Below are 26,480 nucleotides of genomic sequence, written 5' to 3'. Positions count from 1 at the left end.
CCATCGCTTCCAGCGACCCTTAGATTGACCCATCCTATGTACTGAATGAATGAGAGAACAAATGAATGATGTAGACGAGCAAACGTAGGCTTCACGTTTTTTCGGTCTCCAGGAGATCCAGAGACCATGGTAAAACCTAAGGCGTGTGGGCCCAAAGTGTGGCCTCCAGGCCCATAAGACTCAACCAGGAGCTGAGCTGGGCCCGATCCCAAACCCAGTGAATCCCACTTCAGCAGCCTGACATTTTAAACAGATGCCCCAGCTGAGCCCGATTCGAATCAGAGGAAAGGAATCTCGTCATGGAGGAGCAATCAAGGCCGGCTTCCCGGAGGAGGCGGCTTCTGGGGACCAGAGAAGAGGTAGGGCGTGTTGAAATTGGCAGTGGGACCCGAGAGGCCAGGGGCTTGTTCACCTCGGTAGCCCCAGAACTCCGCAAACGTCCGCCCAAGCAAGCTCTCATTGCTGACGTGCTCCATGAACAAACCACAGGCACCGAGCCGCGCGATCGCCCCCCCACGCATCCAACTTCACCCGGCCCACGGAGTCGCACGCGCATGCGTGCCTGGCCGGGTCCCACCAGCCTTGCACCGCAACGCCACTGCCCCGATGGCGGCCAGGGCGCAGGCGCGAGGAGAGCGCGCGCGGGTGATGTCACGCTGCACCGCCCCCGATCCAGGTGGTGTCGCATACTGACGGCGTCGCGATGGAGTCGAGGGCGGGTAAGGGACAGCTAGGGAGACCCGCGGGTGCGGGGCGGCGGGAGAGACGGGCGGGGGTGGGCGGGGGGACGCCGAGTGCTGTGGCGGGGCTCCGGGGCGAACGCGCCGCAGGCTCGGACCCAGATGCGGGACCCGGTCGTCGGTGGAATAAAAATGATGGGAGAAAAGGAAGGAGGGCTACCTGCTGGGCACGTGGTGGTGTCCGTGGGCCCCCCTACCAGTCATCACAACTATTTCCCTGAGATCTGCCCTCCCTATGCTCCGCATTTTACAGTTCACAGCTGCTGGCAGGGGCAGGACTGGACACCAATTTAACCTAAACCCTGGGGCGCTTGATCTCTGTCCTCTTAAGTAATGCTTTCTGAGGTCTCCGATGTACCAGGCACTGGGGAGTCCTGCCCCAGCGTCCCTGGACTTTGATGATTGATTGCAGGATTGCCTGGCAAAGATAATACTAGAACTCGTGGTGTGCCACGGTCTGTCAAAACCAGCTTCCACAACCATAAATAAATCCATTCCTGCCCTTAATACACGTGCAGAATGGAAATTGCACAGTAAACAGATGCTGCTAATACAGTGGAATGACAAAAAAGACCTTTGGAGGTGCCTGTGGAGTGCCAGGACTGAGCTTCAGGCTAATGGTAGAAGAGGGAAACCTCAACTGACCTGACCCAGAATTACAGAATAGGGTTCAGGCATTTCACACATTAACATATGTTGTCTTTTATTATCCTAATCGTTTCCTATGTTTTCATAACTTTCTGAGGGCAAGGACCTGCCCTTTTATTCTCTCCCTTTCCCAATTAGCCCATTGCTTTCTAAATGGGAGTCACTCAAATGTTTGTGATGGACTCTCCAGGGCAAGGGCCCCAATTTCTACATTTTTTTGTGTCCCACACAGTATCCTGCACAGTGTTGGTTATATTGTAAGACCTCTAGGTTGTTCGTGAAAGTTATAAGTGTAAATAGCCTTATCATAGTTATGTCAGCGTAATTGTTTCTGTTTGAAAAAATTAAGCAAACAAATGGTGAGGATGTTTTGGGTTCCTAAAGAAAGAACATCTGTCTGTGACTGAGCACTCAGAGAATGCTTTCTGGGGGAGGTGGCATCGCAGCTAGTCCCAGGTCCAGCGTCTCAGCTGGACCTGGGGGGGGGGGGAGAGAGAGAGAGAGAGAGAGAGAGAGAGAGAGAGAGAGAGAGAGAGAGAGAGAGAGAGAGAGAGAGAGAGAGAGAGAGGTGTGTGGGGCCAGGGACCAACAGTGGTTGAGCCACTTTTTGAATTCTAAGTGAGGAACGATGGGAGATGAAGCTGAAGGAGACAGTGGGGCTTTGCAGCTCATTTCACACCCAGTGACAGAGGGTCCACAGGACACTGGAGCAGAATGACAGGGAGACTCCCTGGAGGTGGTGCCAAAGCTGGACCTTGAAGAGTGAGGTTTTGTGGGAGGGACAGGGAGCTGAGCAGACTTTTCCAGAAGAGACCAGAAGTGCAGAGCTCCCAGCAGAAAAGAACAAGCCGAGTGCTGGAAACTTCTTGCCTGGCCCTTCTCAGGCTGACAGCAGTATAATCTTGGCCTGCATCTTAGAGATGTGTGTTCCCTAAGCACACCTGATTTTTTTTTTTTCAAGCATTTTTGATTTCTGGGGTGGTTCAAAGCACAGCTAGGATCCAAAGTCACCACCAGTGTTTGCAGTGGGCTCCAGGAGGCTCAGGTCTGGCTGTTAAAGCCTTGTATGTACACTCTACCAAGAGGATCTAGGTCTGTCCTGAGGGCATCAGCAGTGGAAGCCTTTAGCTGTGGCCCTTACTTCTTAGAACTACACATTTAACAAATTGTTATAAAATGGGTGGGATTGTAAAAGCATTCATCAGTAACAAACAAAAGGTTGGAAACCACCTATTGCCCATCCGTAGGCAACTGCTTGAGTTAATTTTGACCTGTCTGTATAGTGGAATGCAATGCAATTACATGGAAAGATGAGGGTATTTTTACATACCATATGGACTAATCTGCAAAACAGGAAGTAAAAACAACAGCAAAGTACAGAGCAGTGAGTGCAGCTGTATGGATAGCGCACTTCCTTGGGCAAAGAAAATGAGGGTGAGACTGAAAGTGTCTCCAGTGTGAAGCCTGAGATACCTGGGAAAAATTCATAAGAAGACATAGGTGCACTGATTGCCTTGGGGGAAGGGACCTGGTTCCAAGAAAACAGTGAGGAAAGAGGCTCTTCATTATATTAGGTTGGTGCAAAAGTAATTGCAGTTTAAAAGGTTAAAAATAATTGCAAAAACCGCAGTTACTTTTGCACCAACCTAATAGCTCCCTTAGGACATTTTAAAAATCCATTTACAAAAAATTAAGCTTTTAGAATGTAATTTATTCCCAATTCAAAGCCACACAATTTAGAATGAGACAGGCTTCCAGCCCTGTGCCAACACCCATCCAGGTGACTCCCAGCTCTCTTGGCCCTTCTGTTACTTTTGAGCAGCCTCCACTCCTTTAAGGGAGACTGAGGACTGAGAGGTTAAGCCTGTCCCTCCTTCCTGCCTGGGTGATGAGCGTTCCCCCAGCCACACACACTGTGTCCCTCACCTTCACAGCCTGGATAATTATAGTTATGGGAACGCCATCTCAGTTCTCTGAGAGGAAGAAGTCGACTTTTCACACCAGTGTCAGAGGCTCATGTCCCTGAAGCACAATGTGTGTGTGTGTGTGTGTGTGTGTGTGTGTGTGTGTGTGTGTAACCCTGCAAAGGCCTTTAGATGGCATAGGGCAGGTAGACAGCACTTCACTGGGCACAGAATCTCCTTCCAGGTTGGTGGTAGTGAGAGTATACTTGTGCATGAGATAACTGCCTATGAAATTCCTTGCTCCGTAATTTACAATGATGGCCTTATAATAAATTGTTATGAAAAGAAACCAACTAGTAGATATCAAAGTGATTTGAAACAAACTTCTGTACAAGGATATCCTTTTGGACCAACAAAAACAAAAATTCGGTGACTATTTTAAAATGTATCTCTATGAATGTGCTGGTTTTATCTTTTTCCCCTACATCACTGGAAACTACTTTTGATATTTCTCCACTCCAAGAGGAGCACATCATACATGCAAATTCTACTTGGGCTGTCCCAATCAAGTAAAATGTATTTGTTGACTAAAATTGCATCTTTAAAGTTGGATGTAGAATAAAAGATTCCCACACTAGCAAAGTGTGGTAGCAAAGGGGTGGTAGTTGGTAATCCAAAATAACAGCTGGTTTATAAATCACTTAAGGTTAAGGAAGCTTACTAGATTTCCAGCAAAAATAAACTAATCATAGCCATCTCAAGACTACATAGAGTGTTAAATGACAGTGCCTTGACGGGGCAGAACTCACATCTCTAAGTGAGGACTCCAGGAATGCTGGGTTACATGGTTTGGGTTGCATTTTGTTCTGCTACAGATTAGCAGAACTGGATTAATTAAACACTTGGGTTATGTTGAACTATTGTAGGACTTGAGCGATTTGTCGTGAACGCAAAACTTATCCCTAACCCTGATTTTCTGATGTAGAGATCAGAAGCTGTAGACCCTGGTCTAGCCTGGTAGAGGGGGGAGGGTATAGTTGGAGCAGGCGTGCAGTAGGACCCGAAATGCACACACTGTGGAATTTCTTTCTGCCGTATTAATCAATCACATCCTTTCTTGCGATAGGTGTTTCCAAACAGGACATTCGTGAGCAGATTTGGGACTACATGGAATCACAAAATTTAGCTGACTTTCCCCGACCTGTTCATCACAGGATTCCCAACTTCAAGGTACTGAAGCATTCTTGGAGCAGTGAACAGGAAAACAGGATATTCCTAAATGAATGACATTAGTAATACAGTTACCGTCCTGCGTCATCATGGTGGATTCAAATTCAGTGAACACTGAGTGGTGGTGTGAAGTCCAAACCACCAGGCCAAGATGTTTTTGTGTTTCAAGACATCTCTCATCATGTTACCTAACCTTGACTCTCAGGGCCTTTTGCTTTTCTGTGCAGCGTGGGTTGGTTGGTTGTATGTTGCCGTGAGGTGATGCTCAGTCTACTGCCTACCGTCTGATGCAGAGTGAAATGTTTATCCTGGCTGGAAGCACTTTATTGTTGTGCCTTTTCACAAAATTGGCTCCCTAAGGGTAGTGAGGGTGCTGTACTCTGAGAAAGAAACCCTACAGCTAGCACCCTTGGAAAGAGGAAGGCCTCACCGGTTTCCCAAATGTTTAGAATAGAAAACAATCAAAGATACCTGTTTATAATAGTATTCGTAGAAAAAAGTCTGCTTGACAGAGGCAACACACAACTCATAATCTTCGGAATGCATGTTTTCAAAGAGAAAGAGAAAGCGCTTTTTCAAAATCATTGCTCTGTCAGGCCTGAAGGATGTGGCCTGTTTACTTGGCATCACCCCCACACCCCCACCTCATTTGGCTGGGCTTTCTCTTTCCAACCTGACTTCTAAGAAGCAAGCTCCAGCCCTTCTCTCGTCCTTAGCCGAGCTGGTTCCGAGGCCATCCTGTCCCTTTGAAAAACTTCTTTTGGATGGTTTTTGTTGCTACTTGGGTTTGTTTTAGTGCTTGTTACTCCAGCAAGAGAAGTGTACATGAAGTTCAGGGAAAAGGTGAAAGATGAACAGAATCAGTAATAATCTTTAAAAAGCGAAGTTCTGGATGGTTTTTGTTGCTACTTGGGTTTGTTTTAGTGCTTGTTACTCCAGCAAGAGAAGTGTACATGAAGTTCAGGGAAAAGGTGAAAGATGAACAGAATCAGTAATAATCTTTAAAAAGCGAGTTCTGGGTTAGTGCTCTAACCTTGATTTATATGCTCTGTCTTGATTTAGGTGGTAGTTCATTTTCTGAAAATTCATCAAGCTGCACTCATGATTTGTATACTTTTTGGGGTGTATATTTTATTTCAGTAATAAAGTGGGGCCAGGCTAGCTTTCCACCCTGACTACTTTCTCAGATGTTTCTTTGGGTGACTCTTAAATCTTGTTTCAGAATTAGCGCTTCCGCCGGTCTGGGTGGGATGCTGGAGCAAACTGCTCAAGCTGCAATTGTCCTCTGAGTAACATGCAATTGCATTTAAAAACAGGGTGCTTCTCGTGCTGCTGAGCATTTCCCACGCCTTCAGGCGTTCAAAATGGCCAGAACCATTAAAGTCAACCCTGATGCTCCCCAGAAAAATGCTCGTTTCTTCATCCTCGACGTAAGTGCAACTCTGTCTGTTTGCCTAACCAGGGCTCTTATCTGGCTTGCCAAAACATCAAAGACCTAGAAGTTTTTTCCAGAATGCAGGAAGTTAAAGTGGACCCCGATAAACCACTGGAAGGCGTTCGGCTGTTGGCATTACAGGTAAATCCCATTTCCCTGAACTGGAGCCCTGGCCACTGACAGGAAGTCCGTCTCCAGGTGGCTGGTACCGTGTTTCCCCAAAAATAAGACCTAGCCAGATAATCAACTCTAATGAGTCTTTTGGAGCAAAAATTAATATAAGACCAGGTATAATATAATATAATGTAATGTAATGTAATATATATAATATAATATAATATAATATAATATAATATAATATAATATAATATATATAATATAATATAATAATATAATACCAGGTCTTATATTAATTTTTGCTTCAAAAGACGCATTAGAGCTGATTGTCTGGCTAGGTCTTATTTTCAGTAAATGCATGCAATCCTATATTTAGAAGGATGATACTTCTGACTCCTGTCCACGCAGAACGTGCCCTGGAGTTGTCTTTTCCAGGAATAGCTCAGAAGTCTTTCAGTTGTTTAGCAGTCAGTCAGAAGTCCTGAATGCTTCTAAATTTAAAGATAAAGGACATTCAAAACGATGACATGGAAGCATTCTCAATTCTGATGTCCTTCGTCAGAAGAGAAAGATTACAATATGTTTATTTTCTCCTGCCGTATTTGTAATATTACAATCTTTGAAACTTGATAACCCGCGAATAAGAAATGTGATACATTGAGTTCCCAAAATATATAAATTAGAACAACAGTGTTTCTTAAGTATATAGGGCCTTTTTGAAGAAAAAAGAAGGTCCCCAAGTTTGCTTTAAATTAATTTATTATAATTCAATAAGTACAAACATAAAATTCGGCATAAATTTGAAGGCTCGTAGCTCTTAGGCAACTATAAAACCAAAGTAAGCATATACATTAAATACAAGCAAAACGATTAAAGCAATAACATTCAAATAACATCACTAATTTCACGTAATGAGTGATGTTCTTTTGCTGAAACAGATCACTGCTGATAATGTGAATAGGTGCTAAATGTCACAGTGCAGGCTCTTTGAAGTTCTGCCTCATGCTGCAGCGCTTAGCGTGGTGACCCTGTTCTCCCACAACTCCTGAGAAACCTGGGTTATGCAGGGAGCCGTACATCCTGGGTGGTGGAGTGAATACCAGAAAGTAATTTTACAGGGAACCAGGAGGGGTGCAGGGATTCCACTCTGGTTCTTCCACCCATCTCGTGTAGGAGATCATTCTGTCTTCTGTGTGCGGTTCAACACCAACAAGGGCGTCTGGTTTAGGCTCTTCCACAAGCATTCCCTTTTGCCAGCCTTATTTTCCCAGTCAATAAATCACTTTAATGAACTAGAGGCAATAATAGCAGCAGCTATTATTATAATAGCAGCAGCCGTGAAGCACACAGAGTGGGCAATTATTCCACAGTGTGACCAGAGTCAGCTCCCTACATGTGGGAGGTTCAGGGTATTCTTACCTGTCAGCCCCTCAAGAGCACAGCATCAAAGGTCATGAATGTGTCAGAGATTTTAGACCTCAGCCAAGGCATCCTGTGAGACGAGTGCAGCCAGGTGACAGGAGAGAATGACTGAGTCCTCATCTTCATTTATTCAGGGGACATAAACAGCCAAAGTGTATTCCAGGCTCTAGGCCAGTCACAGACGTAGTGGTAAAAAAGATGGAGTGATGCCTGTGGTCCTCGTGCTGTAGGGTTACAGGCTCATCAGGGGTTTCTAGAAATGTCAGTGGATTAAGAATCACCTAGGAAGCAGGTAAAGCTGCAGGTTCCCCAGCCCTACCTGAGTGCAAGCAGGGATGGTGATATCCATGGCCACAGACCACACCTGGGGACGCATAGCCTCCCAGGCTCAACCCCAGGCCTTGAATCGGTTTCTGGAGTCTGTTTTTAAAGAACAGCAACGATGCCTGAGAACCACTGGCCTAGGCGGCATTTACCAACCCTGGCTGATGGTAGTACCCTCTGGGGAGCTTTGAAGACAATCAGTTGCCGATGTCAGGTTCTGAAACAGAAGATCTGACTACGTCTGGAACTTGGTAAGTCTTAAAGCTCCCCAGAGAATGCTAACGTACAACTGGGGTTGAGATCCACAGAGCTGGGCGGGAGCAGCTTCCGGAAAACGGAGTAACCAGCATAATCTGCAGTAAGCCAGAGTCATCTGGAGACTGCAAATGAAATGAACCCCAAACTCTCTAACACTCCAAAGGAAAATAGTATGTGGTCATTACTTGTGTTGAAATACTCTTCCCTTGTGGTTGAAAAACCTTTATTTAATTAAGCCAAACTGTGATTTCATAGGCCTTTTGTTGGTCTCACGCTGTCATCTCCTGCACAAAAACTAAAATATATTACTTTTTACACAAAAGATTTTACACATTTTATGATTGCCTCACGGCCTGCCCCTGCATGATCTGTGGAGATGCTTTGAGCAGTGGTTCTCCTGTTTGACCCAGTGGGCTTGTTAAAGCAGATTGCTGGGCTTTAACAGAGCTTCTGATCATTTCTAACAAGTGCCCAGAGCCCCCAGTTTGAGAAGCTCTGTGTCCTCTGCACAGGGAGAAGCCGTGTGGCACTCCCAATCTGAGAACTAAATAGAAGAAAAGTGGTGTTGACACAGGTCAGTATAAAATATTGATTATATCAAGTGCTTATCTCTTAGACTGTAATTTATTGAACACCAAACTAGATGTAAATATTTGATGGAATTACGTCTTTAATGTGGCTATGCTATACGAGTTTCAAATTAAAGCAGTAACTGTATAGTATTTAACGCTGAGAACAGGGGGCACAGGAAAGTTACGTTTGGAAGTTTTATGAGAACAGACCTTTGGATTTGTGTTGTCATTTTTCTTGCCTGTAACAATTTTCAGTGGCAAGTAAAGTAGAATTAGTGAGTTTAACAAATGCCCTGCCTCTTCATCCACAGCTGGGTTAAGGTAGTGGCTCTAAGTAAACTTGATCTCCATGCATTATTTACTTGTTTGCAAACAAGTAATTTCCTTGGCACACACCAAAAAAAATGCAGATAATAGTAACTTGCTTCTGTCCCTGAAATGTTAAAAACATACGCAAGAAAGTTCCTGCTTCATTTTGTAATTTGTTGTCTTTCTTTTAAAAGAGCAAAAAAACGTTGTTGGTTCCAACACCACGACTGAGAACAGGGTTATTTAATAGGATCACACCACCCCCTGGGGCAACTAAAGACATCCTGAGAAAATGTGCCACCTCTCAGGTAAGTGCCAGGAACAAGTCACCCACCAAGGAAAGAAACTGCTCAGCCGCAGCTTCTCAAGTTAGAATTGCATAAAATACACCACAAAGTTTAAAATGTATTTTTAACAAAGTCAAATGAACAGAGATGTTAAAGTATTCAGCAATCCTGTCATTAAGGGAACCAAGTAGAAAAACTATGAATACATGGATTCCATTTCTGTAACTTGGTTTCTATTTTGCACTAAACTGGCAAATTACAAATTCTGGTAACCAAGAAAAAAAAAAAAAAAGAAAGGAAAAACAAATTATCTGGTACTCTGGCACCCTCTAGTGTTAACCTGTTTCGTTGTTTCGTGCTCTATAGCGTTTTCTCAAATGCCACCAGAGCAATAGGGGACACAGCGTGGAATTTCCAAAATATGTTCAATTAGGAATTGCCTCATCAGTTCTAAATTAATGATTGCTGGTGTGTGTGTGTGTGTGTGTGTGTGTGTGTGTCTGTGTGTGTGTGTGTGTGTGTGTCATAGAGTATATAAGATTTTCAAGAATGCCTCACAATGTAGTAAAACCAAAGTGTGCTAATATTACATCAGGGTGTACTATAATGGACTTTGTCTTGTAGTTTACAGATCAAGAAATAGAATTTGGTGACTTTTCAGACTCCTAGAGTAGACTGGTCATTTGACTCCTTATCTGCTGGAATAAAAAATAGGGCATTGAGATACTCTTTTTTTTTAAAGGGATTTTCCACTTGAGTCTAATGTATAAAAATCGAACGCTTTATTGTTATGTATTGATAACCTGTTTTATTCCAAAAATAGAATTGGATGTGGCTTACAAAAAATACTTCTAAAGTAAAATAATAAAATATGTGTAGAACAAAAGAGCAAAGAGAAAATAAAAAATAGAAAAACAGGAGATAGCATTGGTTCCGGTCACTGCTCAAAACTGCAAAGGCCGTGATCCTCTGCAGTTGGCAGGCATTGATCCCAGGTTTCTTGGAGCCGACAGGGAATGTGATCAGTTAGAAGCCATAGGTTCATGCGGTAACAGCAGTCCTTTTCCTGGGATCGAGGCCCAGGTCAGACGTAGCTGTGGTGCTTGTACAGTGGTCTGTGCCACCTATACCAGCATCCCCCTGCCCCCTGAAAGGTGATCACCACTCTGCTTATTGCCCGGAGTTCCCCGGGAAGCTCCAGCACTGGCTGGTCCCACACGTGCACTCCTGAAAGTTTGGCTGGGCCCACAGTAAACCTAGATCGGTCTCATGACAACTTTAATAAGGATTCAACGGCAAAGTTTGCGCTTTTTTATGACATGAGATACTGGATCACCATCAGAGAGCCAGAGTCATGAACCTCAAAAAGATTTTCATTTACTTTATGGCATAGGAAAAATGGGAAAGTGGAGAGAGACTCTTAAGGCCACAGCAAATGCAAATGCAAATTTTAGTGCAATTATTATTTTGGTTGCTACAGCTTATGGCAGAAATACTGCCACGGTGCATATATACCATGGAGCCTCTGATACAGCTTCTTAACTTCCTGGCAGATAAGTCTCTGAATTTGTCCCTCACTGCCACCATCACGCCCCAGCCACCTGTGTCTGTCATGATTTGTCTTTGTATTATATTTATTCTGACTTAGGAGTATTCTGGTAACCACCCCTGTGTGCAGACAGGTGTCTTAATCGCATGATAAGTCCTTCTACCCATCAGTGACTTTTTGTTGATTTGAACGTGACTTTGAGAATCAGGAGACTCCTGGTTGCTCACGCTGTGTCTGGGCACACTTAGCAGGGAGGCTGACTGCGTGAGGAAAGAGGAAGTATGACACACACAGTTACAACACAGAAGACTCCACCCAGCTGTCAGCTCACCAAGGCTGCCAGGCACTGAGCCCATTAACACAGAGTTGGGGACAAGGGCCATGGACATGAGATGCCTACCTCCAGGGTCACTGAGAGATTAAGAAAAGATAGGCTTTCCCACCGTGGGGCACTATGGGTGATGACTGGTTTGACTGTTAGGAGGCCGCAGACTAATCACATGTACGGATCCCATAAGTGACTTGTCATATATTTGTAGGCAGGGGTCTTACCACACCCAGTGACCCACTTCTGCTGGGTACCGCTCCATACAGTGTCCCAATCTGGTTCCTTAGATTTACCTGTAGCCCTTATTATCAGAATCATGACATATCGGCCTTGCTATTTGTTAAATACAGGCCTCCGTTAGTTAGTATACACGGGTGTACTTTTGGTGCGTTTTGGTTGAATAGGTAATATTTCAGAAGTGAATGTACTATACATGAAGATAAGGGCCTCCAGACTTTCATATTGAATAAATATGTCACACCATGTCTTATGTGCCCAATGCTTTACCTCCGTGATCTTGTTTCATTCCAACACCAGTCTGATGAGGCCAGAGATGGTGTCCCTATCTTAAAGATGAAGAAATTGAAAGTTTACATAGCTTCCTACTGCTGAGGTCACAGGGCAGAGAGGCATCTGGACCCAGTTCTGTGGGATTCCTTTGAGCCTGTGTTGTAATCTCCATGCTCTTCTGTGTCATGGAAAAAATGATCTGCTAAATATTATGTAATTGATATCCTATCCATCTGTGCTGTCAGTTCCTCCTGGCGTCTTTCCTGGGGAAGAAATGGTGGGAAATTATCCTAAAATGTTTTTCCTGAAATACCATTTCTGCAATGCCTTGTGTTTGCCGTGGGGCTATGCATGCATTGGCTTCACACAGGACATTGTTGATTCAGACCCTGACTGCTCATTGCCTGTGTGTTAGGAGGTGGGGCAGCCTGGAGAAGCTTTCAGGTCCGCGTCTCTGTCCGCAGGGCGTGAGGAACTACAGCACTCCCGTGGGCTTGGACGCCAGGATCCTCGTGGACTTGGTTGTGGTGGGATCTGTTGCTGTTTCTGAAAAAGGTAAGATTACAAACAGGAATTCTCGGATGTGACCACTTACCGTGCAGTTTGCTGTTCCACCAGCTCTCTGCTCGTCTCGCAGAAGGTGACGGTAAGTGATTTCAGCTTTCTGGGCACAGGCGTGGCCTGGGAAACCACTGCATCTATTGTTCATTTCCAAGAGTTAACCCCACCCCTCCCACTCCTGTCCCCACTCGACACCTTTACAGTGCATTTTCACTCTTCTCAATGGGAAAAATAAAGTGAGATAATCTCTCTTCAGTTGGTGAAAGATTGTCCCTCTGTTTTTAAGTTGACTGGAACTGGAGCTGAATTCATTTGCAGTATGTCAGTAAATAGTTGGTTTTGGACAGCCTCCAGTATGTGGGAAACATTAGGTTCTAAGCCTTGTTTTTGTCATGAAGCGGCAGTCTCCCGGACAACACGGAGTGCCCTGAGCCTGCCTGCAAGGCCTGGGGCTTCGCCATACAGGCAGGTGAGCAGCACAGGGTCTGTACTCTGCCAAGCCACCCTGTCGTTTCCAGGGTACTTCATCACCCTCTGCATTGCTCTGCCCCAAGCCCAGCTTTTTTTTTAAAAATATTTTAAAAAGATTTTTATCAAAATATAGTTAACATACAATATTATATTAACTTCAGGGGTACACCGTAGTAATTCAACATTTATATACCTAAAGAAGTGATCACCATGATAAGTCCAGCAACCATCTGTGTGTACATCTGACACTGTACACACTATCACAATATTATTGACTATATTCCCTAGGCTGTATGTTAGTTATATCCCCGTGACTGATTTGTTTTATACCTGGAAATTTGAACCTCTTACTCCCCTTCACCTTTTTCCCCCTCTTTTGTAATTTTTTCAATTACAGTTGACATTCGATGTTATTTTATGTTAATTTTAGATGTACAGCATAGTGGTTAGACATTTACATAATTTAAGAAATGATCTTCCTGACTAGTCTAGTACCCACCTGGAACTATACATAGTTATTACCATGTCATTGATTATATTCCCTATGCTTTATTTTATATCTCCATGACTATATTGTAACTACCAATTTGTGCTTCTTAATCCCCTCACCTTTTGCACTCTGCCCCCAACCCCTCCCATCTATCACCCCAACAAATCTGTACCCATCTGACACCATACATAGTTACTGCAATGTTATTGACTATATTCCTTATGTTATACCCTACATCCCTAAAACTACTGTGTAACAACCAATTCGTACTTAATCCTTTCCCCTTTTTTACTTATCTTCCACTCCCCGCCTATCTGGCAACCATCAAAATTTCTCTGTATCTGTGAGTTTCTTTTTGTTTGTTTATTTTGTTCTTTAGAGTCCACAGAAAAGTGAAATCACATTGCATCTGTCTTTCTCTGTCTCACACTCCACTCAGCACAATTCCCTCCAGGTCCATCCAGGCTGCCACAGATGGCAAGAACATTCCCTTCCATTGCCGAGCAATATTCCATTGTATACTTATATATGTACCACCTACTCTTTATTCATTCTTCCATCAACAGACACCTAGGCTGCCTCCACATCTTGGCCACTGTAAACAATGCTGCAAGGAACATATGGATACACACAGCCCCGTGAAGTAGGGTTTTGGGTTTCTTCAGTTAATTATCCAGAAGTGGAATTATTGGGTCCTTCTTTGTCTCTCGTTATACCCTTTGTTTTAAAGTCTATTTTGTCTGGTATAAGTATTGTTCCCCAGCTTTTGGGGGTTTTTTTTGTTTCCATTTTCATGAAATATTTCTTTCCATCCCTTTACTATCCTTCTGTATGTCTTTCAATCTGAAGTGTGTTTCTTGTAGACAACATATAGTAGGGTTTTGTTTTCCATTCAGCCCTCCTATGTCTTTTGATTGAAGCATTTAGTCTTACATTGAAAGTAATTGTTGATAGATATTTAGCTATTTACATTTAATTATTTTTTTTTCTTTTCATCACAAAGAAGTCCCTTTAACATTCCTTGTAGTACTGGTGGGCTCTGGTGCCTGTTGAGACTGCTCTTTGTGTGTGCTGCTTGTGGGGTTAATTGGCCAGTGCTCTGCTGTGGTCTGAAGCCAGCCTCCAAGTATGTTGGTTCTGGGGCATCTTGGGAAGGGCTCTGGTGCCGGCCTAGGTCACCTACTGCCTGTGACCAGCCAGGGACTACCTGGTAGGAGGTGCAAACTAATCCATTGTTGTTCATTTCCTGTGCTAAACCTGGAGGCATGTGGGAGAGGTCACATTGTAGACCAAGAACAGCTGCCACCAATAATGGGCCTGGGTTAGCTCTGTAAAAATCCAGGACACCCTGAGGCCTGCTGCCACCTACTGGCTCCCTTAAGGTCCAGCTGCTGATAAAGCCTTGTTCGGTATGCAAGTTGGGTGAGGCAGGGCCTCAGGGAGTCACTAGAGTGGGAAGAGTTGTGGTCACCAGGTTAATGTAAATTCTGGTTTGGTGTCAGTGCTGGGCCTGGAGCTACTCAGAAGTCTCAGAACACACCAAGGCAAGTCACCGCCGGCCTGGAGCCTTTGGACCCTGATAGTTTCCTAGAAAGAGTGCAATGTGGGCGGGGCTCCAACGAGAAAGTGCCTTCCTCACTGGGGGAGTTGGGTGGGGTCTCAGTGAGTCAGCAGAGCAAAGCTGCGGAGCTCACCAGGCCAGTCAGATTCAGATTTGGCCTGTGGGAGGCGGGCTGAATACAAGAAAGATGGCATCCACCTGCTGGCTGCAAGGGAGGAAAGCCTTACACGGGGAAAATGGCAGCTGTCCTCCAGCCCTTGATCTGAAGCCCTACTCCTCAGCCTGCACCCCATTATGTCTCTGACACCCCCTGAGTCACCGTCCCTCCACCAGAGCCCAGGGTGAGTACCTGCGAGCAGGTGGGTCTATGCGCGGTTTCTTTAAGAGGACATCTGGCTTCCTGCAGCCTCCATTCCACCTGGATGCTTGAAATACACACGGTTTTTCACAGCCAAATGTTGTGGGGGCTCTTCCAGGCACCAGTACTCCAGGCTGGGGAGACCGGTATGGGGATGGTGTTTCTTGCTTCTCTGGGGGGAACCTTCCTGGCCAAGATACCCTCCTGGTTCTCAACTGCCACAGGGAGGTTTGGGGCCAACCCGTTTTGTGTCTCTGCCCCTCTGATCAGTGGCTTCTTTATATCATTAGCTATAAAACTTCTGTTCAGCTAGCCTTCAGATGGTTCTCCAGGTTGATTGTTCTACAATTTAGTTGTAATTCTAATGTGTTCATGGAACGAAGCAGGCGCAGTGTTTATCTACTCCCCCCTCTTGGATCGCCTCTGCCCCAGACCCAGTTTGATGCTCTTTGCAAACAACCTGCTTATTCTTCAGTGGGTTCAGTGGTTCCAGGTGGGATCACCCCAGTGCTTGTACAGTGTGATTTGGGGCCCCCACTAGGAAAGCGTTCGCTCCCCTCCCATCCTTCTAAGAGAAAAAAAGGAGAGACTGTCCTGACACACTCATCCCCAGAGCTCTCTTTGAAAATTAATTGGCCAAAGCCAAGTTCTTCCTTCAGGAGAGATTCCCAGTAAAGTGTTAGTGAGTGATGCTCTAAATCATTTGTTCCAAATTTTGAGTGTTGTGGATTTTAGTTTTTTTTTTTAATGCTGGTCTTTAATATTTTCACCTTAAAGTCCTCTCTCTTCCCAGCTCTCCCTGTGAGCTAGTATGTGAGATGTTGTAGTTCTCTATTCTTTGCTTTCTTTGTGCCCAATTACAGATGCTGTACCTGTGTCATCAGGGATGGGTGCACAGGAGCACACATTTCCAGTGTGCCTACCATGGACCAGCAGCCAGGCCAGCACGGTGGTCTCTGCCTTGAGGCCACAGTGAATGGGAGGAGCAGACTCAATAGCTGAACTACAATACGATGTGCTTGGTCTTAGAAATGGAAGTTAGGACAGACATCGGTGGGGGTCAGAGGAGGGACCCATGAACCTCGAGCAGGGCATCATCTCAGAAGTGACCTCAGGGTTAGCTCTCGCGTGCCAGGTGTTTTTGAGGCAGGTGGAGCAGGAGAGGGAGAAGGAGTAGCATGTTCATATAGCAGGACCCTTTGGTGGTTGGGGCCAGCGTTCCCAAGGCCTTGAGGCCGGGTGACAGGATTTGGGCTATACTCTTCTGTCAATGGGAAATTAGCAAAGATTTCTCCTTTCAAAAGTTCGTCAGGAGTTTTTCTTTTTAGCTCAGGATGCATGAAGAAGAAAACAATGTTTTGTAAATGTCACCATCCAGATAGCCCCCTGATTAAAACAACAGAATCACCGTGCATACATTTGGAAACTTTGAATGGCACAGAAAGCATCATGTGTGCACTTTCCTTCCTCCTTTCCCCAAATTCCCACTGTCAGCGGTTCCTTGTGTTGTTGTATGAATACCAGCACCGTGTGAGATAGAGGTATCGTGTGTATTTTGTGTGGGGTGTGTGTGTGTTCATCCTGTGTGTGCTTTCATGGGAGGGACAGCATTTACAGTACCCTGTGCCATGGATGATGTGTCTCCAAGGTCTTTGCTCATCAGCGCCGATGGGTCGGCCTACTCCTATTGAATAGCCCTGACTGAGAGACATTTAAGTTATCTCCAGGGTTTGGTTTTGGTTTTTCCCTTACAGATAACACTGGAATGAGGTGTCATCTTGTCATATGGTCTAGGTGTGCCTTTGGGGACTATCCGTGGGATCCTTCCTAGGAGAGGAATTGCTGAACCAAAGGGCAGATTCTAAATCCTGACGGATGTCGCTAGATGGCCCACCACAAGGTTGCCCACGTCATATCCCCAGCAGCGTATGCCTGGCCTCTCTCCCCACTTGCTTGTTAATAACTATTCAACTTTCATATTTTTACCTGTCTGATAGTGAACAGTGGTATTTCATTAGCCTTTGGATTTGCATTTAGTTATGAGTGAAGTTGAACATTTCTCATATGTTTGCTGTTTATCTGCCTGTCTCTTTCTGTGGACTGTTCATATCCTTTGCTGTTTTTCTGTTGAATAGTCTTTCCCTTATCTCTTTGTGTGCACAGTTGAAGGCTTTTAATTGTAAAAAAAAAAAGACATGATTAGATCTGAATTTTAGAAATATGCATGAGCAATGAAGCTTCAACTCTTGGTGGTGAAGCTAACGTGAAATAGAAGTCAACGTTTCTGCACTGTCATGGGCTTCCTACCGAGAGGAATGTACGGACTCATTTGAGGAGCCAGAAGGCATTTTAATGTTTACTGTCTTGCTGCAGTCTTTTCTCCTGCTTAGCTTCAGATAATAATCCCTTGTTGTTGTGCCATCATTTATGAATTTGCAAAAATTGTACTAGTACTGCTTAAATCATCCTTCCTTTGAGAACTGTAGGATTGAATTGGGTAGCTGTTCAGGGCTTTTTACAAGACAAGGCTATGCCATTTCAAATCATGTATCCCTGATTTTAGAGTTTTTATTTTCCCTTTAAGTGGAAATAGATGAAAAAGATTTTGCCTAGTTGAAAGTTGTTCTTAGTCTTTTTAAGAACTCCTCTTGTGTTGCTTTTTTTTTTTTTAATTGGGGAAGGGGAACAGGACTTTATTGAGGAACAGTGTGTACTTCCAGGACTTTTTTCCAAGTCAAGTTGTTGTCCTTTCAGTCTTAGTTGTGGAGGGTGCCGTTCAGATTCAAGTTGTTGTCCTTCCAGTCTTAGTTGTGGAGGGCGCAGCTCAGCTCCAGGTCCAGTTGCCGTTGCTAGTTGCAGGGGGCGCAGCCCACCATCCCTTGTGGGAGTCGAACCGGCAACCTTGTGGTTGAGAGGACATGCTCCAACCAACTGAGCCATCCGGGAGGCAGCTCAGCTCAAGGTGCCCTGTTCAATTTTAGTTTCAGGTGGTGCTGCCCACCATCCCTTGTGGGAGTCGAGGATATGAACTGGCAACTTTGTGGTTGAGAGGATGTGCTCCAACCAACTGAGCCATTTGGGAGGCAGCTCAGATCAAGTTGCCGTGTTCAATCTTAGTTGCAGGGGACGCAGCCCACCATCCATTGCAGGAGTCAAGAAGTTGAACTGTTAACCTTGTGGTTGAGAGCCAACTGGCCCATGTGGGAATCAAACCGGCAGCCTTCGGATTTAGGAGCATGGAGCTCTAACCGCCTGAGCCACCAGGCCGGCCCCTTGTGTTGCTTTTAAGTGTAGTTCTGCTAACATAAAGCTCACATAAGTGCACGCTCAGTTTCCTTTTGTAGTTATGTTTAAAAAGTTTCGATGTTCACTTCATTGTGTGTTAACCACTGTACATGTTCACTATACATGTTCTGTACATGTATAATATACATTGTACTGTACAATATTGTACATGTACAATATACATTGTACTGTACCTTGGGCATTTGGAGGGACCTACAAAGAATTGTTGTTACTTATTCCTCTTTGACTCCATTTCTGGTGGGGTCACGAGGGAAGTTTCTATGGACGGACCAGAGATGTTGGATTCAAGTTTGTCCTTTTATTGTGACATAATGAAAAATTTACTCCTGAATGACTCCCCAGACCCTACAGAGATACCGATTCTCTGCACTGTCTCTTAGGCTGGAGAATCGGGAAGGGAGAAGGTTATGCTGATCTTGAATATGCCATGATGGTGTCGATGGGAGCAGTCAGCCAGGCGACTCCAGTGGTGACCATCGTCCACGACTGCCAGGTGCTTCTTGTGGCCAAGCTGAACCACACTCCTCTAAGAGAGTTAGGGGAGGGAGGGAGGGAAGGAGGGAGAGAGTGAGGTGGGGAGAGAGGCAGACTAGTCTCTGCTGTCAGTCCATGCCATGTCGTGAGTGGTGGTATTGAGGAATGTGGTAGCTAGGCCTCATCCTCAGTCGGTTTAGTGAGCTCCGTGCTTACACTGAGCAGTGCAGTGAACACGACTGGAGCCGTATTCCCCGTCAGCTCCTTTACCTACTTCTGTTTGACCAGGTCGTCGACATACCTGAAGCACTCCTTGAGGATCACGACCTCACAGTGGACTATATTCTCACTCCAACGAGAGTCATCACCACAGGCTGTGAGCGCCCAAAGCCAAGAGGAATCACGTGGTCCAAGGTGGGTCACCACATGGCACTGAGGGGAACCACAGTGTTCTGTGGTGAGCTCTGGGCCATGGCTTAGAGGCATCTTCTCTTTTACTGTGTGCTCTGGCATGGCAGCTGTACCCAGGCCTGGTGTGGATGTACGTGAGAGTTACCATGAGCTTTTGGACAATTCAGCTCCTGAATCACTATCTCCAGGCATGGGCCTGTGAATCTACTTTGCAAACCTGTGGGATTCTGATAAGCAGCCAGGTTCAAGGTCTCCTCTACAAGGAGCCTTATTTGCTGTAGGAAATAAGCAAGTCCACTTGGAGGGCTAATGCCTTGAATCTATTTGCCAGTGGGTTTACAACATTATACTTAAGAGATACTGCGATTGGAAGGCTAATGGATACTTCAAGGCATGAATAACATCTGTGGAAGACAACACATTTCCTGGTTTTGCACTCTTCCCATGAGTGTGCTTACTCTGTAGAGTTGTTTCACCTTGGGCATTTGGAGGGACCTCAAAGAATTTTCATCAATGAATAAGCATTAGTCTCATGTAAGAGAACTAATTTTGGTGGAAGTTGTATTTCATATCAGAAATACTCCTGGTGTTTCTGTTTATCTTTGCCAGCAAGATCCTTAAAGATCACCCCTCCTTAGTCTCCTTATCTCTGGTCAAGTAAAGTGAGAGCCAGAAAGAAAGCAACTTATCCCAGATTGTAAAACTAATGTGTGGCCGAGGTAACATTAGAACCCGAATCTCTTCTTTTGGGTTTGGCAACAGATGCCTTGAGAGTCAGATTTCTGATTTGTGTTGGACTTAGTGTGTGTTTCTAGGAGACAGGTTTTTAATTTAATCACTTAAAAAGAATACATATTTATAAGTGACTGACATTTGTATGCTCCATTGAAGCGTGATTGTGGCATATAAAAGAAAATCAGATTTCCTTTATACTGTTTTTTTAGTTACAGAGGGGTGGAAATATTTTTTTTTGTATGTTTGATTAACAAGCAAAATATTTTATTTCACATGGCAAGTTAACAAAATGTAACAAATGTTCCTAATTGTCAGCCAGGAAAAACAGAAGCACCGCCGTGGACCTGTCCCGAGTATGACATCCAGCCCATCCATTTGGCTCACAGAGCCCTTTCTGTCAGCTGTGGGACAGCAGTCAACCCAAGCTGTTCTTCAGAGTCCAGGGATGGCAAACAGCTGGCAAAAGCCACCTCATAGTCGGGAGATTTTTCCGTCTAGAACTTGTGAGGGAGTATGGATGATTGCACTGCTGTTAGCCTGTCATCTCGTACCCAGTAAACACATTGCTCTGGAAACAAATAGTTTTGCAGAAAAGCCACGTGTTTGCGCATTTCCATTTCTAAAGATCCCTTTGCATGTGCCAGTGCAGCAGTGCTGTAGACGTTCACTTAGTTTATAATGTGCGGTTAAAACATTTTCATTATTCTTCAGCTGATTACAGTTGAGACGTGCGCCAGCCCTGTGATGTGTGCAGAAGGACGTATTTTTGCTTCATATGACATGTGTTAAAGTAGATTTCTTCTGCCTGAGTGTGGAGCCTTGCCCTGTGGGTCAGGTTTCCTGAGAACATTTAATGTCTTCATGAGGGAGCTCTGTGGTTCCATTGGGCAAAAACACATGGGAGTTACAACACTTCAGGGGTGGTCACCTGGCTGAGAACTCTGGAGTGGGCACCAGCAGAAGTGCGGTATTTACTAGGCAGTGAGGCCCGCTGGTTCCCGCAGCTGCTTCTTGGAGTGGAGTAATACTTAGTTCTTCCACATAAGTATAGTCAAACTTTTTCTCTGATCGTCATTGCAGTTTTCAGTTTGGTCATCCTTCCTAAATACCAGATTTAGTAACTTAAGAAATCTTTCAGAATCAAATTATGACCAGTTTAAATCGGTTTTTAAATATTCCGAAAGCACACAAGAATCTGAACTCTTAAGAAGAAGGCAGAGTGGGGGCATGGGAAGGAGTTGGGTTGGCTGGACTTAGGTGATCTTTGGGATTTTTTGGGGATCCCGAACCCATAGTGTACTGGTCTCTGTGAGTTTAGTTACCTTTGGATGAATCAATTCAAAAGAATTGCAGAGGAACAAGTAGGTGAAAAATTCCTCTTGATTAGAAGAGTAGTCACATCTTGTGGATATCTCCATGGTGTAGACATGATTTTTTTTTTCTTTGCATCTGAACAATGAGCAACATTAGAAGGAGCAAGTCTTTCTTTGCACAGTCGTTCTACGGCAGCTGAGAATCTGCACCATTCTGAGGACCAGAGTGAACGAGTGCCACCTGCAGCGGCTTCTGACGCAGCCATGCCAGGGAGCCAGGGTAGCGTCCAGTTGGAGAGGGCTCTGACCCACAGAAAGGCTTTGCTGAGGTAGAGAGTATTGTGTGCTTAGCACCGGGAGAGAGATCCAAGTCTTAAATTAATGACAATTAAGAGCCTTTAGGTTTGTGAGAAGGCACTGGACGGTTCTTAGGTGTTTGTATCTCTTTAAATCTTACTCTAATTCATTGATTTTTAACCTGGGGCCCGTGCGCTTCTTGTGATTTGGATGTCCATGAACAGACATTGGGAAATCGTACACAGAATTGTGGGGGAGTCCTAGGGAGGAAAGCCCAGCTTCTCTAGAAAGGTCCCTGACACCCTGCCAAGGATGAGAACCATGTTCTAAGTTACATGTGATTCTGAATATAACGAGAACAGGCATGCTAGTCAAACTATTTATTTTTGTAGAAAAATCGTACCTGCCTACCTTGTGTGCTGACCTGTCTTCATGTCCCCATGTCTGTGAAAAGCCCTGTGTCCGGACCACTGCTTGCCTGTTTGTAACGGTGATCATTCAAAGGCTTCATGCCCAAAAGAAAGACAGAGAGCGTGGTTACAGAATAAGGACAGTCAAAAAGGGCTAAAGAGTGTTTTTCTGTTCCTTTTCTGCCTCCTGATTCTTCTGACAATATGAAACCAGTTCTGCCCCAGGCTCAGTGGTCCAAGCTCAGCCTGACCTGTGGCACAGGCATTCCCAGTGCCACTGCCCCAGCAGGACGGCGCCAGCAGTCCACATTGCAGGCTGGACCCAGCCAATTCCAGCCTGTTCTGGAGGGCTCCACAGTTGAGCCTCATTTCCTGGGGTTCCTACCGCCTCCTTTGTTGCAGGTTTCAGGAAATATTTGTTGCTTGGTCAGGCCAAAAAGCCAAAGATGTCCTTTGGATAGAAGTCCTATTCGTTGAGACTTAACATTTTGTGTAGTATTTGTTATTTGAGACTCATTGCAAGAACTGTTTTCAAAGGTGGTGTTCTTGCCTTGTGTCTGCGTTTTCGGTGACACCTTGAAAGGGTAGGTTTCTGAGACATGGTCCTTCAGTAGAGAGGAAGAAGAGGAGATCCATGTGCTTATTAAAGACCTCATCCCCCACAAAGGCATAGGCTGGGGGGAGGGGGCAGGTATGGAGGCAGAAACCCCCCCATTATCCTGGGAAGCCAGCAGAGGAGTTGCCATTTGTGACCCTGTAACCCTCATCATAGTGACCTTAGCTGCTACTCTGTGTAGGAGGCCTTCGGTTTTCTGCTTCCTGGGACTCTAGGAAAGTAGAGAAAGCTGTCTGTTCTTGCCAGCTGCCATGGCATGTTGGCAAGGGGTTTCAAAGCTACGGAGTAAGACAGTCAGGGACCCACATCACAGAGGGCCAGGTGGGACCATTCACATCTAATCTATTGGTGCATGTGGCACATAGAGACTGCTGCCGAGAGAGCGTGTGGCCAAGGCCCCTGGGTGACTTTGATTTCTCCTCCCTCATGACCAAGTTGTGGTCCCTTTTGGATACTCGGAGAATAGCTGGAACTGTTTTATTTTTTCAGATCAGCTATGAGATGATGGGGAAAATCCCAATACTCAGAAGTCTTCGCTCCCGAGAGCAGCAGGCTGGGAAAGATGTCACCCTTCAGGATGAGCACCGGCACCTTCTGGAAACCCGCAGCCAGCAGACAGCTCCCCCGGGCGCTGTCAGAAGACCCTGGGACCCAGCCCCACGGGAGTCAGGTTCCGTGCAAGGGGAGGATGTGCCTTCTAACACTGTTTATGTTGGGAACCTCCCCTGGGATACCCGAGTGAGTGAGCTGAAGAGAGCCCTCAGAGAACTCGGCGCAGCCCCACTGCGGCTTACCTGGCAGGGACCACGGCACAGGGCCTTCCTCCATTACCCGGACTCAGCCTCAGCCCAGCAAGCCATCTCCTGCTTGCAGGGCTTGCGCCTGGGCACCAACACTTTGACGGTGGCACTGGCCAGGCAGCAGAGAGCCAATGACCTGGGGGGCGGCCGTGCTGGAGAGCCGCACCCTGACCCTTACCCGACCATCTGATCTGTGACGAGTCCCACTCTGGTCTCCGTGGAACTTCAGATGCCTGCATAGTAGGATGCCACAAAGCTGTTGCTGCATGAGCTGCTTTGACAAAGTTTAGTTCTTTTTAGGAAGTCACCGCCTTTGATTACTGCCTGGGGATGTCCTGATGAGTAGGAGCTATTAGCCAGTAGAACATTTCCCACATTTAGGAGGCTGGAGTGTATTTAGTTCGTGGTCCTTTAGCCTGCTGGATGTTATATCTGTGCTGGTTTCTCAGTAGAGACAGCAGTTGAGAAGGTTTAGGGGACTAAGTGAACGAGAAACAAGTAGGAGTAAGTGGGGACAGTGATTTAGGAGAATCTGAGTCTGGATTTGAGGGGAGTAGGAGATTGAGAGACGGTGGACATTGGATCCTGCCAGAAGAGGCCCTGGCAGGGACCACATGCAGAAGCACAGTAGGGCTAAGCAGAAAATGCTCTTGTGCCCCAGGACCCGTGGCCTGGCACTCAGAGGGGAAAACTGTATGCAAATTGCAGAACTCAAGTAGTTCAACCTCCTGAGTGCAAACTGCTTATCGCAACTCAGTCCTGGTGTCAGAGACCGAGAGCTGACCCGACATGAACCTTTGGTTCAGTGGTCTCACCTCTGTCCTCTCCTTACCCTTCTAACCTTACTCCTCCGTCTGGGTGATCACCCCTTCGCTCTCTACTCTTTGCCAGTTGCCCCTGCACACAGTAGGATGCGCTGTCTCGTAGGAGATACTGGCTTTGGAAAGTGAGTCATCCAGGCCTCCATCACAGACAAAGTCCTGCAAACACACACTCACATTTGCCCTGTGCCTTATGTTTTCCAGGTTTTTTCCCCTCCAGTTCCTTGTTCCTAAAAAACAAGCTGGATTTTGGCTGAACTATGCTTTCCGAACAGAAGCGCTTTTGCAATGGATCCTGGGCAAAAAGTCAAAATAAGCATTTAAGTGGAGATTTTATTTTTTCAAATGTACATGCATTGGGAATTTTGTTTTTTTCACCAGGGGGTCTTACTGGGTGTATTTTCAGCACGTTATGATGCCTCAAGAGGGCAGGCCTTGCACAGACTTTCAAAAAATGTTCTCAGGGCACCCAGTCTTTCTTTCAAAAAGCTTTTTCTCATTGGTTTTACAATGAAAAGACTGTGGAGACTTCGGAAAGAAAATCTCTCCTAGACCTTAAACAAATAGATATATTTCTGGCAAAATGGGTTTATTTGGGAACAGCAAAGAATTGCAATTCAGGACATGTGGTCTAATGGTGAACCACGTGAAAGTCCTCAGAAACAAAGGAGAGGAGTGCTCTTGTAGGGACTTGGGAGGGGCTGTTGTAAACAAAGATTTGTTTACAAAGTCCATTGGAGGAAACTGAGTTCAAAGTGTAGTGGCTTTTCATTGGCCGAGTTATGATGGTCGCTCATTGGCTGAGCTGTTACTGGGCAGGGAGGAACCTTTTCTTCTGCTGAGGCAGTAAAGTACCCTGTTTCCCCAAAACTAAGACTTAGCCGGACAATCAGCTCTAATGCGTCTTTTGGAGCAAAAATTAACCAAAATCAACATTAGAGCTGATTGTCCGGCTAGGTCTTATTTTCAGGGAAACACGGTAGAAGCACGCCCTGTGGAAGATGAAGGGTATGAGTGACTTGTGCATGAGAGTTTTCTAACCTCCCAACTCCACTTTATATGAAGTTGCTGTATTAATTTTCACATTTTCACATTTAGATTTGCTCATTAAATGCAGACCCCTTTTCTAAGTTGTCGTGAATGAAATGGGGTGGAGAAATATCTTAAAACAGACCAGGATTTTGCCTTGGGACCCCGGGGCTACTTCTTTCTTGGCCTGAACAATCTACCCTCCTCTGCACATTCGTTCATTTCGCCACTGTGCATGCCACAGGGATGTCAGAGGCTGACTGACCACCCAATCCATAGTAGCGACCTGATCATCTTAACTCCTCGCTCTTTTTTTTTTGTTTGGTTGGTTTTCTTTTTTTCCAACATACCTCCTGTATGTGGCATGTTCTTGTTTAGTTTTTGTTGACTCTTAACAAAGAGTCAACCATTAAAATGGAACTCCAGGAGAACAGGAAAGGAATCTGTGCCTATCTCTTTCACTCCCCACTGTGCCCCAGCTGTGAGAACAACTCCTGGCAAATACGTAGCAACCCGGGAAAAACGTAACATGTGAATGCATCCATCAGTGCCAAGAGAGGGGCCCACTGGATCTTGATCACACCACCCACAGCCCTGTCCAGCTGTGTCTGACACCAACCTGCATTAGACTGTTGAGTTATACAAATCAATAATGATCCCTATGGTTAAGCCAGGTCACTTGGGTTTTCTGTCACTTGCAGCCGGACTAATCCAGATAAATTGACACACAGGTAATCTGAATGAGTTTATCATTTTTAAATCTCTGGAAAATAGATTAGTATAAAAAAACTAAAGACCACATGCCTGAAATATAAGTACCCCAAATGTAACAGCTACCCCTACCTTCTATTCTTCCATCCTGCCTAGGGTAGGCCTTGGGTATTCTTTCTCAGGGCTGCCAGGAAGAGCACTCAGAACATAAGGCACGTGCTCAGTGACCCAGCTTTTTGTTCCCAAGACTCTTGAGTCCTTGTCAGGATAATAATCATGTAATTCACATAATGATAAGGGGAAATAATGGAAAATGACCCCTTGACAAGGTGCCGAGAAGAGATGGACGCCTTTTAAGTGGAGCTGTTGGGATTTGTGGGTCCCATCCTGTATTTTCCTAAATGGTGGTGTGCTTTGCCAGTGGATTTGGCTCATGCCAAATCTGCAGCTACACAGTTTCCAGAAACTCACACCGTGAGCAGT

General features: G+C 45.4%; 1 protein-coding gene across 4 annotated transcripts; it reads left to right on the top strand.

The window, feature by feature from the left end:
* The first annotated feature begins 671 nt into the window (after positions 1-671).
* MTHFSD (methenyltetrahydrofolate synthetase domain containing) lies at positions 672-25,726 on the top strand. 4 transcript variants are annotated; one of them, XM_081031371.1, is made up of 8 exons: positions 672-719; positions 4,419-4,522; positions 5,985-6,098; positions 9,154-9,267; positions 12,098-12,188; positions 18,761-18,873; positions 19,143-19,268; positions 23,126-25,726. In XM_081031371.1, the coding sequence occupies exons 1-8, from the start codon at positions 704-706 to the stop codon at positions 23,624-23,626; spliced, it is 1,179 nt and encodes a 392-aa protein (XP_080887497.1). In that variant the 5' UTR covers positions 672-703; the 3' UTR covers positions 23,627-25,726. The 4 variants fall into 4 exon arrangements, with proteins under 4 accessions (XP_080887497.1, XP_080887498.1, XP_080887499.1 ...); XM_081031372.1 differs by lacking the exon at positions 5,985-6,098 and adding an exon at positions 5,839-5,952 and having other exon boundaries at positions 23,126-25,715; XM_081031374.1 differs by having other exon boundaries at positions 685-719; positions 5,839-6,098; positions 23,126-25,715.
* Positions 25,727-26,480: the final 754 nt, after the last annotated feature.

The sequence above is a fragment of the Rhinolophus hipposideros genome (genome assembly GCF_964194185.1).
Source record: "Rhinolophus hipposideros genome assembly, chromosome: 21".
Taxonomy (NCBI): domain Eukaryota; kingdom Metazoa; phylum Chordata; class Mammalia; order Chiroptera; family Rhinolophidae; genus Rhinolophus; species Rhinolophus hipposideros.
The sequence above is the reverse complement of the archived record's forward strand: the minus strand, read 5'-3'. Positions and strand labels throughout refer to the sequence as shown.

Excerpts from the sequence above, each read along its gene's own strand:
- MTHFSD (XM_081031371.1), top strand. Across the intron at positions 9,268-12,097 it reads GAAAATGTGCCACCTCTCAG|GGCGTGAGGAACTACAGCAC; the intron begins GTAAGTGCCAGG and ends CTCTGTCCGCAG. Across the intron at positions 19,269-23,125 it reads GAGGAATCACGTGGTCCAAG|ATCAGCTATGAGATGATGGG; the intron begins GTGGGTCACCAC and ends TTATTTTTTCAG.